This window comes from Myodes glareolus, chromosome 16 (assembly GCF_982192425.1).
Source record: "Myodes glareolus chromosome 16, mMyoGla1.1, whole genome shotgun sequence".
Taxonomy (NCBI): domain Eukaryota; kingdom Metazoa; phylum Chordata; class Mammalia; order Rodentia; family Cricetidae; genus Myodes; species Myodes glareolus.
In genome coordinates, this window is record NC_142041.1 from 27247924 (window position 1) to 27263289 (window position 15366).

The 15366-nt window shown below is 41.2% G+C and overlaps 1 protein-coding gene across 2 annotated transcripts in view; it reads right to left on the bottom strand.

Moving 5' to 3' along the window:
- The window catches only part of Stx17 (syntaxin 17), a 52604-nt gene extending 40342 nt beyond the window's left edge, over nt 1-12262 (bottom strand). The window contains exons 1-2 of one of the 2 annotated variants that reach the window (XM_085677175.2): nt 12178-12262; nt 5278-5459 (exon numbers count right to left, since the gene is read on the bottom strand). In XM_085677175.2, the coding sequence (XP_085533301.1) occupies nt 5278-5400 (123 nt within the window). In that variant the 5' untranslated portion in view covers nt 5401-5459; nt 12178-12262. The remainder of the gene's footprint in view (nt 1-5277; nt 5460-12177) is intronic. The other variant, XM_048419878.3, reaches the window with a different exon arrangement.
- Nucleotides 12263-15366: the final 3104 nt, after the last annotated feature.

Genomic DNA, 15366 nt, shown 5'->3' on the forward strand with positions numbered 1-15366 from the left:
GCCTCTGCTTCAGTTTCTGTCCTGCTTGAGTTCCTGCCCTGACTTCCTCAGTGATGGACTGTGACCCACAAGCGCGGGCTAAAGTAAGCCCTTTCCTCCTGCTTGCTTTTGGTCATGATCTTTATCACAGCAACAGAAACCCCAACTAAAACTCCTGGAAATCCCATCTCTGCCTCAAGTTTTTAGATTACAAGCAGGCCACCATACCTGCTTAACTTTTATGTGGGTGCTGGAGACCTAAATTCTGGTCCTCATACTTGTTTGGCAAGCACTTTATTTATTGAGCGATCTCTCCAGTCTCATCATATAATATCTTACTCCTTATACTGATCTTATGCAATTATAATTTCACCATCATAACTGGAAAAGCTTTGTTCCAAATAGTAAAGCATGGAAGCTAAGTCTGTAAAGGTTAGGTCTACTGCATAGTGCTGTGTTAAGATGCAGTGTTTATATCTGAGGCAATGGTATCCATCAGAGCACCCGCCATAGGAGGTACCTGAGCTAGGAGCTGAACAAAATACAAAGCTTGAATGGCAGCAGATGGTAAAATGCATGCTTGCAATCTCAGCTAGTGAGATGGCTGAGCAGACAAAGGTGCTTGTCCCTAAGCCCAAGACCTGAGTTTAATTTCTAGGAGCCAAAACATAGAAGGAAGAGAACTGACTTCAAAGGTTGTCCTCTGACCTCCACATCTACAGTGCAGAGGCATGTCCACACACATACACATAAATAAATAAATGTGAAAAAAATCTAAAAACAAAACAAACAACACTTGACCAGTAAAGCTACTATAAAACTAAGTGCTATGACAAGAAAATTTGTAACAGAACTCTCAATAAAGGAAAACAGCAGCCTTTTCTACTGCTGTCTTTATTTGCCTACTCATCAAAGAGACTATATAGAAGGGATTACTGTCTCAATGCATTATCTCTTATTATAGTGAGTTATAAGAAAATAAAGAATAAAATAATTCAGTTTGCTACTGCTTACTATTCAATTTTATGTGAAATTAGAATATACTGTGAAAGCTATTATCCCAAATATTTGGTGAGTGGGGGAGCAGAGTGATATACTAATATATGTGAAAACCCCTATAGAGGCAACCTTTAAACTTGCAGTTAAGTTTGGGCTGCTGGCTAGCATCTCTAAGTGGCTGGTTTTATGCAAGATGGTCTTTGTCTGACCGTACAGCAGGACAGGCAAGTGAATTAAGGAAGAACCTCGGCATTATGCTTTGGGTTACTAAATACAAAAACACAAACTTAAGTGGCTCCAACAAGAAACAGACTCCCTACGCCACACAGAAAGCAGCCAGGAGTGTGGCAATCATCCCAGGGTAGTTCAATACAGGCACTAACAAGGTCATCAAGTTCCAGGTTCCACCTTCTGCACTTTCAAAAAAGCCCTCAGATTTGTCTCCCAATGCAGTAAGGCTGGCTATACTTCCAATACAGCATGAAGACATAACCAGACGACTAGAAGAGAGGAGACTGTTTCCTTACATGTGTATCTTTTTAAAGTAGAAAAATATTTCTGGAGGTTTCCAAATTCCTACCAAGCTTCTGGTCAAGACTTACTGGCCAGAACTGCAAGATGTGCCTATAGCTCCCTGATAACCAAACATAGGCAAGAGCTGAATTATCACATTCATCACACCTAGTACTATTCACCATCGCCTGAGTTTGGCAAAGGAAACAGTCACAGGATGGAGAGGGGGGTTATACTGTAATTACAAACAAATAAATATGAACAAATACATAAATACTAAGTCAGTCGTCTTCTTTCATTTGGTACTGCTGGGTTCATGCCGTCCATTTCACACTATTCATAAGCTACCTTTCATCATTCTTGGATTATTTTTCTATTTTTCCTTAACTGAACTGCAAGCTTCCTGAGGATTGAAAATCTATTTCTGCATATTATTCAAGGCTAGAAATCTAAGAAACAGCCAATACTAAACACCCATAAATACTTAAGGAAAGCTAATATTTATTTCCTGTAATAAATAATCTCGTTTCTCATTAAACCTGGCAGATTGAATACAAATATTCACGTCTGCTCTTTTCCAAAATCCTATGAAAGGACAATAAAGAATGTTAAGAGGTGAAAATTCACAAGAGCAATAAGAAGACAACAATAGACAAAAGCTTCCAGGCAAACTTCAGAAGCCGGGAAGAATACAGACTGTAGCGGACACAGCAGAGCAGAGAGAGCAGCCGTCTAGACTGCAGAGACGGCTGGAGGGGAGAGAAACACGGAGGCCACAGGCGACTGTCCTCCAGGAAGGCTGGACATCCAGACATACTAGGTGCAGGTGACCAGTTAAAAAGTGTGGTAGAGAGAAAAGCAGGTTTAGTGGCAGGGTTACATAAGCCCCTCACAGTTACCACGTCACTGCCCTGTCCCATAATCACAGAAGGTAACCCTCTCTTAAGGGGCCAACTAGAGAACCTGGAGCCTGGACTCCAAGCCTAACAAGGGCAAAGAGAGGATACTGTACTCAAGCAGCCTGAAGTGGTGGTGAGCCTGTCATCTTCTTTGCTCACTTTCCCTCTCTTAGGTCAGATGGATGGTCACATAATGTACAGTATACTTACCCCTTTTAGCTCCCCCAAACCCCACTTCATCCCTGCAACAGCATCACCTCTAATAAAATAACTCCATCAGATAGACTGGGGTTAAAACAAAGATGTTAACTTTGTAAATGTTAAGGTCTACTTCACAGGGTTGTGTCAAGATAATGTGTTTAAATATAAGGTGATGACATCAATCAGCACACTTCACAGGAAGTTCCAGAGCTGGGATCTGAACAAAGAACAAAGCTCGAATGAAGGTAAATGATGGGGTGCATGTCATTAACAGATGTAAGACAGAAAGCAAAATTACTCAGGGCCATACTTTCTCTACCTTCTTTACTGAGGAATTCACCTTCAAAATAGAAAGAGGCTAATAAGATCATTAGGAGGAAAATGAAGCTGGGTAGGATGGAGCATGCCTGCAGGTAATGGATGACTTCCATTACCATGAGAGATGAGATGGAGGCAAACCTAAGGCAAACAAACTTCACCCTATCTGATAAGCCATTTGGAAGTTTTCAGTCCTGTGTGTACATTCCTCACAGTAAGTTTCTTCTTAGATCCCAACAATATGAAACAAAGAAAACTGTGTTTCAAGTTGGCTATCTCGTATCTATTTACTGTGCTATACCTAAGATGCATTAGCTAGGAAAGCTGAATGCTAAGGCTTCAGACTCCAGGATCACATGCTAATAACACTTATCATGTGTAACAGTGTGCTGCTCAAGGGCCTGTGGAGCATGGCCCAGGTGTCCACAGCACACTGCTCTCATTGTTTTCATTGCTGCAGAATCACTCTGCTACAGGCTTGCCTTCAATTTCCCTCCAGTCTGGCTTTTTTCTCTTAAATTCATATTGGATGACTGATGGCCAGAATAATAAATATTTTATCTTTCTACACCTTTTCCTCAAGAAGAATATGCCTTTTGAAAGTGAGGCACCGTAAGACACCTGGAGCCTAAATTTAGTTAACTGTCCTGTTCAGAGTGAGCACTACAGTTTTTAAATATGTTTACATGTCATAGCCTATCCATCAAAATATGCTATTCAATCCTATATAGAGAAAGAGGTATTTTCATAATTAAACTAGAAACCCTACAGTGAAATGTTCAAATATATTTGAGTTTGCCTTCTTAGCTTTAGATATTATCATCTGTCTATCCATTATAATTATCTGAATGTTTGAAGGTTTCATAATAAGTAAAAATGCTAAAAGAAAAATGTTCAGGCAGAGCAGAATCAATGGTACTGACTCCAAGATAATTCTCTTGTGACACCTGGTACAACTAATTCAATCAGTAGTGGACCTATTCCTTTCACACCACCTTGCTGCAGGGTTCTCACTTTCCATTGGTAGGACTGCACACACATGTAGTGAGAATTGAAGGGTAATGCCAGCAGGCATTTTCATACAAGATAAGAAAGATGTGTTAAATCTCAAAGGTAAAGTAGGACAATAAAGGGACATGGCTTTAGTGGCTCACAGACCTCTTGTTTCTACCTTTTAGAATCAATTCATCTACCTAATGCTTACCATCTTTGTAATGGAGACATTGATATGGCTCAGGACTTTAAAACAGACCTTACCAAATCTTTTACACATTTAGTAACACTGTAACAATATAGAAACAGAACTGCTTATTTTGGATCGCTCAACTCTAGGTAGAAGATTTGATATGTTTCTCTATCTCATGAAGCAAACATGGAATCCCTACACGTTTCCATTTCAAGAATAAACAGTTTACCAGACAGTTCCTTCTGTATCCTTAAGAGCTATAACTATCACCCATGCCTTATATGTAAAGAAGAAAGGAATTAGGGATGAAAAAAATATTAATACTGAATTCTAAAAAAAAAATCCTCAGAGAAATTTCCATTGCAGACATCTTAGAAATTAGTTTCTTAGAAATTAGTTTTTTAAAAAGCACTTAAATACTAGAAAAATTGATAGGGAAAAACATTTGGTATTTGTAATGAATAAAGCTTATACTGAAAAGTTTAATGACCACATTGTTCACCCTAATCCTAAAATTAAAAAAGAGAAGTAGAGGAGAATACAGCTCAGTGTTTAAAGCAGCAGACACCCCACCTTCCCAAGCTAGGGCTCACGTCTCAGGAAACCCGAGGCTGCTGTACCTGTAAGCCCACCACAGCCTATCCAGGGCAGGGGGTACGCTGGTCTCTGAGCGATTTGTCTGCCCTCTGCCTATGTCCCCAGCCCACCTCGGCGGTACTGCTCAAAGAAAAGCAGCAGAGAAAGGAAATTCCCTCACATCACACAATTATCTCCATCTTTACACGGAGAGGAGAGTTACTGATAGGCACGGGTTCAAAACACTTGCCATGGGGTGAAGGGAATGAAGGCAGCTGCATGAGCCACGGCTCCTGTCTTCACATCATGAGCACTAGCAAACAGTTTACTTAATTACTAACTACCTAAAGCCCCCACGTGCAAATTTTTTAATCACACGTGAAGGTAGGAGTAGAGTAGGAACAAATTCTACTCCTAGCTCCCTTCTTCGACATAATAAAGGAATATATAAGAATTACATTTGTAGACCATGAAGACCAGCTTGTAGACCATGAAGACCAGCATCAGCAGGTTGGAAGTCTCAGGTTCTCTATTCAGCTGAAATCCTGAGACAGCAAGTAAGAATCCAGGCAGGTACCTGATTCTGCAGTGGAAACAAATGCTCACCTTCTCAATGTTTATCTGGTGTTTTCTTAACCTCTCCAGGTCCGTTGGGATCACTATCTTAGTGAATTTCTGGATAGCTGGCTCAAGTCGGCGTAACTTCACCTTTTCTTCATCTTCAGACATCCTAAAGCCTGTTGAGCCACGTCCACTTGTAGCGGCTCTATTCTCTCACGCAGAAACACCTAAAGAGAAAGATTTAAGAATGCTTTTACAACAGGTTCCATTGTTTTAGAAATAAACAAATGCAGGGCTGGAGAGACAGCTCATCGGTTAGAAGAACTGGCTGCTTTTCCAGAGGACCCAAGTTTGGTTCCCAGCACACACATGCTGGCGCACAACCACCTGGAACTCCAGTTCCAGTCCTGACACCATTTTCTGCCCCCTCTGGCACTGCACACATGGTGTACAGACATACACGCAGGCAAACACTCATACATGCAAAAATTTTTAAAAACAAAAAATCAACAAATATGCAATTACTCTTTACTCTAAATGCATATCAAACCCAAAACTGAACTTGAATGGCTTGGTTTTTTTCTATCAAATGATGTATATTAAAATATTCTCTTCATTAAAGTAGTATCTAGTCTTTTAAAGGACTCTTCAAACTGTTTCATTTTCATAGCACAGGTAGGACAGGAACTATGTAACTGTAGGCTGGCCTGGAAACCGTGATCCTCCCCACCTCCCTAGCTTCTCTAGATGTTCATAAAATATGAATAAGTGCAGGCCCATGAGATGGCTCAGTGGGTCAAAGAGCTTACCTCCGAGCCTGAAGATCTGAGTTCAATACCTGGAACCCACAGAGTAGAGGGAAAGAGGTGACTTCTCTAACTAATGCAGTACCTGTGTCCCACACGGGCACACGTGCATGCACACACATACTCTTTAAATAAATAAAAAGGCAATCAAAAAGTTTAAAGAAAGTGCAAAAATGAACAGAATAAAACTATCAATGATCTCTTTAACCTTAAGAACATACTCTCTACATTCTGATGGCTGTCTTCTGAAGTCTTTTGCAGTATCAAGTATGTAGGTCAACACCACTAAAAACAAGGACTTCCTGATATGCTTTGGACACTGAATAGCTATCTTTTAAAAGAATTGCCAAATAGCAGAACTGCAAGGAAAATTTTCACTTGATATTTTTGCTTATATGAAACTTCACTTCCAATGTCATAATAATGTAATTGTGTAATTATATACTTCAAGTACACTGCAGAATACAGAGCTCCTTTCACTGAAGGCCCTCATCTCCTCCTTATTAAACAAGGTGATTAGCAATGTCTACTAAATGAACAGCAATAGAACTCCAATATGAAGCATATTTATAAGGCCAGGGCATGGCTCAGTGGGTAAGGGCACTTGCTACCAAGACACAGCTTAAGTGTGATCCCCAGGTCCTTCATGGGAGAGACCTGACTTCCTCTGACTTCTGCATGCACACCGTAGCATGTGAATGACAAACACATAAATAAAAGTACCTGAATTTTTTTTAAAGAACCGGATTCTTGCAGATATATGGAGATTTTTTTCCCCTGTTTTATCAGGATTCTATAGCAATATAAAAAGTCCTAGCATACGCTTTTGGGGACAGGAAAGGAGAGGTAAGAGCTAAAAGTAAGCATGCTCCAGAACCCTACATTGGCTTAACTAGACAAATTTTACTTACATCAATTTTATAAATTTGAGCTTGTAACAGATTTTACATAAACGATGTACTCTCCTATTTAGCTAAGCTTGAATACCACCAAAGTTTATCATGCCTTGATGCCACCTCTTCAGCCCATAGCCCAAGAATAACAAAGTTGAACATATACTCCTGTTGGGTTACGGCTTCTCAATCCAGGCCTCAGCGATACACATTCATGTACTGAGTCTGTGAGACCCTGAATTTTTAAGATTCATTGTTTCCAGATTCTCAAAGAGATCTAATGCCCCCAACATTAAGAACTGCTTTAACTACATTCTGGTTTTCTCCTTTCTTCCACAGTTGAAAATCTTGAAGCAACAGCTATAAAAACGCCTTCCATTACCCTTGACTAAGAACTTGGTTCTTATGCTTAATACAAGCTCCCAAGGAAAATAAATGTTCAGGTACCACGAGCAGAATTAAAACAGAACCCCAGGGCAGACTGGAACTAGAGACATATGGAGAAGTACAGTGTGAGAAGAAATTTACTCAAGAAAAAACGAACAAACAGAAAATAGCAAAGGGCCTAGAGTTGAGAAAGTGACCAAAAAGAGAAATACTGTCAAGTCTGTTCCTAAACAGACAGAGACATACATGAAGAAGCAGACTTTTCAAAAGGACATAAAAGAAGGATTGCGTTTCTTTTTAAAAAGTAGTACGTTACAAAAGAGTGAAGTGGTAAACAGCTGGAGAGAAGACTACTGAACAGACGCTCTCAGAACTCAGAGGATAAAGAATATGAGGAGACAAAGGACATAAACTCACAACCTCAGGAACCAACAGAAAAGAAAACAGAAAACATACAAAGAAAATATTCTGAGAATTAAGGCAGAAGATCTCAAGTTGAAAAAGCACATAGCCCAGCTAGTATAAATAAAAACAAACTTGCATAAGCACATGATGGGAAACTGCAGAGCATCAAGGACAAAGAAAAAAATCTTAAAAAACAAACCAGAGCTAAGAGATAAATGAAAACAACAAAGCAGCCGACTTTTCATCAAAGCAATGTATCAAAGATAGGAACGTCTTCAAAGTACCAGGGAGCTGCTACATACCCAGGCAAATTATCATTTATGGTGAATCAAAATAATTATTTTCAGACATGCAAGACTGAGTTTAACAAACTCCTCATTAAAAGAAACTACTAAAAGGAGAGGGAGGGAGGAAAGCAGGGAAGAAGGGAGGAAGAGACACAGAAAGAAACTGTGTGTGTGTGAGAGTGTATGTGTGTATATGTGCATGCACGCACACGTGCACACATGCTTGCTCTCATGTATGTTCACAAACATTTCTTCTTGGTGCACGTCAGGATCCCTAGAGTCTGTTAAGATATCTGGTAGGTAATGTGGTCAATAAACATTAAATTCACCCTTCTGCCCTTCAAAACACTACAAAGGAATATAAAAAACATACTTGAACAATAAAGAAAATAAAAAGATAGAATGAACACAATACCCTATTACTGGACTGAATGGATGAATGAATGCTGGATTTATTTTGAATAACATGATCAAGGATATGGGAAATGTTACCATGTAGATATTTTATTATGTACTTTTAGTAGCATAGGATTACAATGTGAATGTTCCATAATCTAATCATTCACTGTGTGCTATTTAAGATGATCCCAATTTTCCACTATTATAAACAAATTGTGATTACTTTCCTCATACATTAATCCATACTACCACCAATGATTACTTAATATAGATAGCTAAAAATAGAAATATTAAGCAGACACACTTTAAGTTTAAAAATATACACATTGTCAAATATGCCATAAAAGGTTCTTCCAATTTACATTCCACCAGAAGCACTTCTACATATTCTAACCAATTAAGTATGATTAGTGGGCGAAAATGGTACCTCAAGAGACTTTTCTAGTTCAGTCTCTATCTAACAAAAAATTGAAAATACTTTCCTCTATCATTTTCTATTTTTACAAAATTATAATATATAGTCATATAGTATATCTGAGAGCATGACATTCCAATGTTATGCAGAATGTTACCGTAACAAATATTGTCTAGCATGGCATCACACCACGAAATAGTTAACATTCATTGTCAGAATGTGTGTGGAAGTGTGTTTAAATACTGACTGAAAGTACTTTTCAGCACTTTTTATTTTTTTACTCATAAAGTTGCAACATGTTATATGATTAAAACACTAAACTAAAAAATATAAAAGATCCCACACCTGTAAAAAGTCCAAAAATAAAATGCCTAAGTTCCCAAACTTCTATAAAGTTGTTATATTATTTTAATAGTTTAAAAAAGTATAAAATATTTGTGATAGAATTTATTCTGTCATGGTGAGGTGATATACAGCTATCTGCACTTGTCAAAACCCATGGGGCTGTATGCATTAAAGAGGAAATGTACTGCATAAAAATTTAAAAACACCAAGATATGGGAGAAATATAAAATGAAAAATAAGATATCAAAATAAGACTGAGTTACCATAGAACTAAGCGGAGGGTGTGAGGGGTGGGTGAGGGAGCAATCAAAGCCCAGAATATGGTCGTTTTGCTGAACCTTGAAAGGCTAAAGATTAAAACAGTTGTACTGTGTGCTTCTCTCTGTTGCAGAATATTTGTTTAACTATGGAAAGGTGTGTTGCATTTGTTTGATTATATAACGATGTGTTGCTATTTTGCCTTGCCTGCTTAGGACACCTAAGTGGTTTAATAAAAAGCTGAATGGCCAATAGCAAGGGAGGAGGTATAGGCAGGATTTCTGGGTAGGGAGAATAAGTAGGAGGAGAAATTTAGGCTGGAGGAAGAAAGAAAAAGAGGCCACCAGGGGCCAGAGAGACAGACACGAAGGAAGCAGGAAAGTAGGACATACAGAATGTAAGAACGATAAAAAGCCCCATGGCAAGCATAGATGAATAGAAACTGGTTAAACTAAGTTAAAAGAGCTAGTGGGACTAGGCTAAGACTGAGCATTCACAAGTAATAAGTCTCCATGTCTTTATCTGGGAGCTAGTTGGCAGTCCAAAGAAAATTCCAACTACATCTCTCAGTAGTATATTTTAGATATCCTGGAGTTACTGTCTGCCCATACCAGGACTGAACAAATAAGGAAACATTTCCCAGAAAATGAGTCAGTTGTCACTGTTAGACAACAAGCAGGAGCAAATACCAGGGTGAACCTGGTGGTGTGAAAAGACAGATACCGCTCTGCTCTTTTTTTAAAAAAAAAAAAAACCTATTCACAAATAAATACATAAATAAACATTGATCTTGCATGCATGGGTGTGTATATATGCATAGACTGCGGTCCTCTGTAAGACTCTGAAAGCAATGACACCCTAGTAGTAGCCATAAGCACACCCAGACCACAGGGATTGGGATCTAATACCATTCTGAAAGACAGGACCAACAAGAGAGAGAAGGAAACCAGGAGCCCTTGGAGAAGTGGCTGATTCCAGGACTGGGGCAGGCAAAACATAGGGGTACAGAAAACAAGCACAATAAAACCTCCCAATGGTCAAAGTGAGAACAATCTGATATAGTAAGTGCATAATAACAGAAAAAAAACATATGTAGTTTTGTTTTGGATTTTCTAAGACAAAGTTTCTCTGGCTGCCCTGGAACTCAGCTCTGTAGCCTGCCAAGTGCTGGGGTTAAAGGTGTGCACCACTACCACCCAGCAATCATAGGAGTTTATGTTGACACAAAGAATTGAATACAGAAAAAGAAATAGGAAGAACGGACAGCTCCTTTTTAGACAACAATTTCAGCAAAAGAAGGAGAGTAACTGAACGGTACCACAGCACCAAAGTAATGGTACTTGGAGAATCACCGGAGTAGTAATTGCTGTGGAGAATTCCCCAGACACCAAGTTTAATTAAGTGATCAAGGTTGACACCACAGGCAGCAGATCCCACGTGAAGGCTCCATGGTGGCATAAACTGAAAAGAGCCCTAGTGCCTTGTGGTATTCCTAGCAAAAAATTCCAAACAATCTCTTCACAACAAACAAGAGCCAACTTCCTACTTGAAAGGCACTACCAACTCCTGACTCTTCAAACGCACAGAAGCCACCACACGTAGCAGACTGGAAAAGGTGATAGTGTTATGAGGATAAAGAGTGAGGTTGGGTCTTAGGTCCCATTGAACACAGAATGTACTCTAATAAAGAGTGGACTCACAAGAGACCCAGTTAACTCTAATATTAATCTCTTGCTCTCAGTGACTGTACTTTGTATGGTATGTAAAATGCTAACACAAGGAAAGCTATCGTTTTCTGTATTACTTGTGTGATCTGTTTCTTGTTTTGTTTTTCGAGTCAGGGTTTCTCCTGTATCCCTGGCTGTCCTGGAACTTGCTCTGTAGACCAGGCTGGCCTTGAATTCCCAGAGATCGTCCTGCCTTTGCCTCCCAAGTGCTGGGATTAAATGCTTGGCCACCACCCCCCAGCTACTTGTGTGAACTATCAATAACTGTAAATTACTCCACAGTTTTTGTGTTTGTGTATGTATAAGAATTGCTGTTTCGTGAACGAAAAAACATTTAGAAGCCAGGACTGTAATCATTTTCCTGGCATACACACTTGCAGTGAGACGTGTCAAGTGCTTTACAAACTTGATCTCCTGGAACTCGCAACTATGATGAGATGGGTACCATTTTACTCAGGGTCCCAAAGAAGAAAAAGTACTCAAATGTGAAGTAAATGATCCCAGAGTTATTTATAAGTGAAAAAGCCCCTTTCCTAGATAGTGTCCCAAATAGTTGACAACACCACCCCTCAAAGTAACGCGTCTCCGTGGGCTTGTGGGTGGAGCACAGGGTGTTGACTTTAGGGTGCAGGCCCGGACCCCACAGCTGCGGCCTCTAGGCGTCCTGCCTGGGCACCGCGTCGCGTCGTCCCCCTTGGCGTCACCAGGGCGCACCCGGGCCACACCGACGCCCACAGCGGCGCGGCTAGGCGGGTGACCCGACGACCCAGGGCCGGGAACGTCTCTCCACAGCGATCCCGGAGGCCTTGGCACCGCGGGGTCCCGTCCTCCCCACGCCCGCTGGTGACAGCTGCTCCAAAACTGAAACCTGGGAGGCTCGGTCACTTCTAGACGCGGCCCGGCGTTCGCACCAACCCGAAGCCGGGCCGGCTGCCTGGCGCCTCTCACGGGCGTCCACACCCCGGCCCGCGGTGCCACATCGCAGCCCGGTGCCCCCGAGGAGGCCGCCCGTCAGCCCCTTACCTCCCGCCTAGGCGCTCGAGGCCGTCGACACTCACTGCGCAGGCGCGAGAGGGGCGGGGCGTCTCCGGGGGGCGGGGTCGAGCGGTCCCGCCCCCTCTCATCCCAGCGGGAGGAGAGGCAGGATGGACTGTCCCAGCCTCTGGAGGAATGGTTCCACGCGTGCTTTGGAGGTCGTCCTGTGTCCTGTGTCCACGACGATTTACATTTTGATAACCCCCTACCTGCTACAGTTTTCCTGCACATTTTCTTGTGCTCGCTGAATTTTGTTGGCGAGGACGACCACGTGTCTTTAACTCTTTAGGTGTGTGGAAACTGAAGCTCAGAGAGGTGTGCCATTCCTCTTGGCCTGCCCTTCAAAGCACCTGAGTGAAAGGCTGGAGGGGTCTTAATGGCCAAGGGCACAGATAGAAGCAGAAACAAGTTATGGTTTTGTTCAGAGCGTGCTGCAGTGTTTTGGGCGTCTGTTCTTATTAAAACGATAGTTGGTGACTTTGAGGCGCAGCACAAATTTGAAGTGACTCATTCCAGTTCAGCCTGTTTGTGACAAAGCAGAACTCCCAGCTGATTTTCCTAATTTTCTTCTCAAGTCGTTCCTGTTGGACCGGGTGCGGCAAGAACAAGCTTTGAAGTGTGTGCAGGTTACTGGCCCTCCTCTCTGAATGGTCATTCCTTCGGATCCAGTCAGCCAATGGTGTGCGTGTGTGTGCGCGCGCACGTGTGTGTATGTGTGTGCATGCAAGGATGTGCATGTGTGTATATATATATATATCAGATCGTTGCTTAGAATGGATCCCTTCATGATGTAGTTTTCAACAATCTTAAGGATGTTCATATCAACTCTAAGCAAACTCAGTTCTTTTTTGCTTATCTGTTTTATTTTTTGTTTTTCGTAACAGGGTTTCCCTGTAACATTGAGTCTGTCGTGGAACTAGCTCTTGTAGATCAGGCTGGCCTCAAACTCACAGAGATCCACCTGCCTTTGCCTCCTGAGTGCTGGGATTAAAGGAGTGCACCACCACCGCCCAGAGTAAACTCTGTTCTTAATGTCTGCAGGTGGAATGGAAGTGGAGGGAGAATTTTGGCCCTCAGATTAGGGGTTTAAGAAAGTATTGGAAGCAATTTCTAAAATAAAATAAATGACATACTAAAAGATTTAGATTTTCTTTGGGGGTATACTGGGTGCTATTGTTTATGGTACGCTTAGTTCAAAGAATGGGGTATCAATCAAATTTTCATCCTAAGGAGAAAAAAATAAAGACATTAGGCAATACCAAAGTAAACACTTTTTTTTTTATTGTTAGAGTCAGTTAAACAAGAAAGCTAGTATAGGGTTTAACTGGGGAAAAAAGCCTGCTGTGCAAGATTGAAGACCTGCGTTCGGGCACCTAGGACCCACATAAAATGCCAAGCTCTGTGGCATGTGTTTGTAATCCTAACACTTCGGAGACAGACAGGAGGACCCATGAGCTGGCTGGCCATCTGGTCTTGCTGCGTCGGTGAGTTCCAGGTTCACTGAGACCCTATGCTGTCACACACACCAAGAATCAGTTAAACAAGATCTTTTGAATGAAAGATAATTGGAATTGAGTTCTGAAAAGGAGACCTCCAGTGCAATAGGGAGCCATGACACCCAAGGATTGACTTTGGCCTTCTTGGTGGTTATATGATGTTTGCTCTAACTTAGGTGTGTCATGTAGAAAGATAAAACCACTTAATCTAACAGTTTGGCTAGCAGGTATAATCTTTCAATATGTACACATAAGCCATATGTCCTTTTTTGTGCTCTTTCCCTAAGCCATGAAGGTATTAGGGTCAGGTCTACTGCTACAAGACAAAGTTTTCCTGAGTTCCTAACTGGACCCAGGAGATTCAAATGAAACAAAACTGAAAGTAGTATACATTTTTGGAAAGAAACTAAAAAGAAATTACTGTCTGGTAGCATGCTTGTTTTCAAGTAGAGCCAGTGGGAAGGCTAATTTGCCACAATAATTTGTATATGATTGACTATCTTTCCAGACCACTCCTTCCCTGGGAAATGCTCTACCCCTCCAGATCTAAATGCTAAAACTTACAGGCCTATGGCGAGCACTTTATATGAACATGAACTTGGGCACCTGATCAGGAAATATGCCTGACTCAAACTAGAAAAATAAAATATATCCTGGAAATTTGAAATTGAAAGATTAGAAGTAAAATTTAAGTTTCAGTTTATGCGGTGTATTGGATAGTTTTATGTCAACTTGACACAGGCAGAAGTCATCTGGGGGGAGGGAACCTCAGATGAGAAGATGCCTCCATAAGACCTGGCTGTAAGCAAGACTGCAGGACATTTTCTTAATTAGTGATTAATTAATCAGACCATCGTGGGTGGTACCATCCCTGGGCTGGTGGCCCTGGGTTCTATAAGAAAGCAGGCTGAGCAAGCCATGAGAAGCAATCCAGTAAGCAGTACTCCTCTATGGCCTCTGCATTAGTTCCTGCTTCCAGGTTCCTGCCCTGCATGAGTTCCTACCCTGACTTCCTTTGATGATGAACTGTTATATGGAAGTATGAACAGAAAAAAAAAAAACCCTTTCCTCCCTAAGTTGCTTTTGATCGTGGTGCTCCGTCACAGTAATAGTAGCCCTACCTAAGACAGGCAGGATCTTTTTCTTAGAGAAAATATTTTATTTTATTTTTTGATAAAATATAAGATAAAAACAAAACTCATCACATTGAAGTTGGACAAGGCAACCCAAGAGAAGAAAAAGGGCCCCAAGAGAAGTCACAAGAATCAGAGACCCATTCATTCACACGTTCAGGAATCCCATAAAAACACTAAACTGAAAGCTGTAATATATACACAAAGGATCTGGTACAGACCCACGTACGTCCTGTGTTGCTGCTTCAGTCTCTGAGTTCAGATGAGCTTTGCTCGGTTGATTTAGGAGGCTTTGTTCACCTGGTATACCCCATCCCCTCTGACTCTTACACTTTCTCTGCCTACTCTTCTGCCGGGTTCCCTTTCCTTTAACTGTTCTAACAACCTCAGGGGAAATTCAAACAACTCTCAATCAATACACAATTGCAGACATGCAATTCTGGTATTTCTGTCGCCCTTGAATTGAATGTTTCCACTAATCAGCTTCTTTGTTCCCTGATACTTGTCTCTTGGCACCAGACAGACACACAGACACAGGCATGTCCATA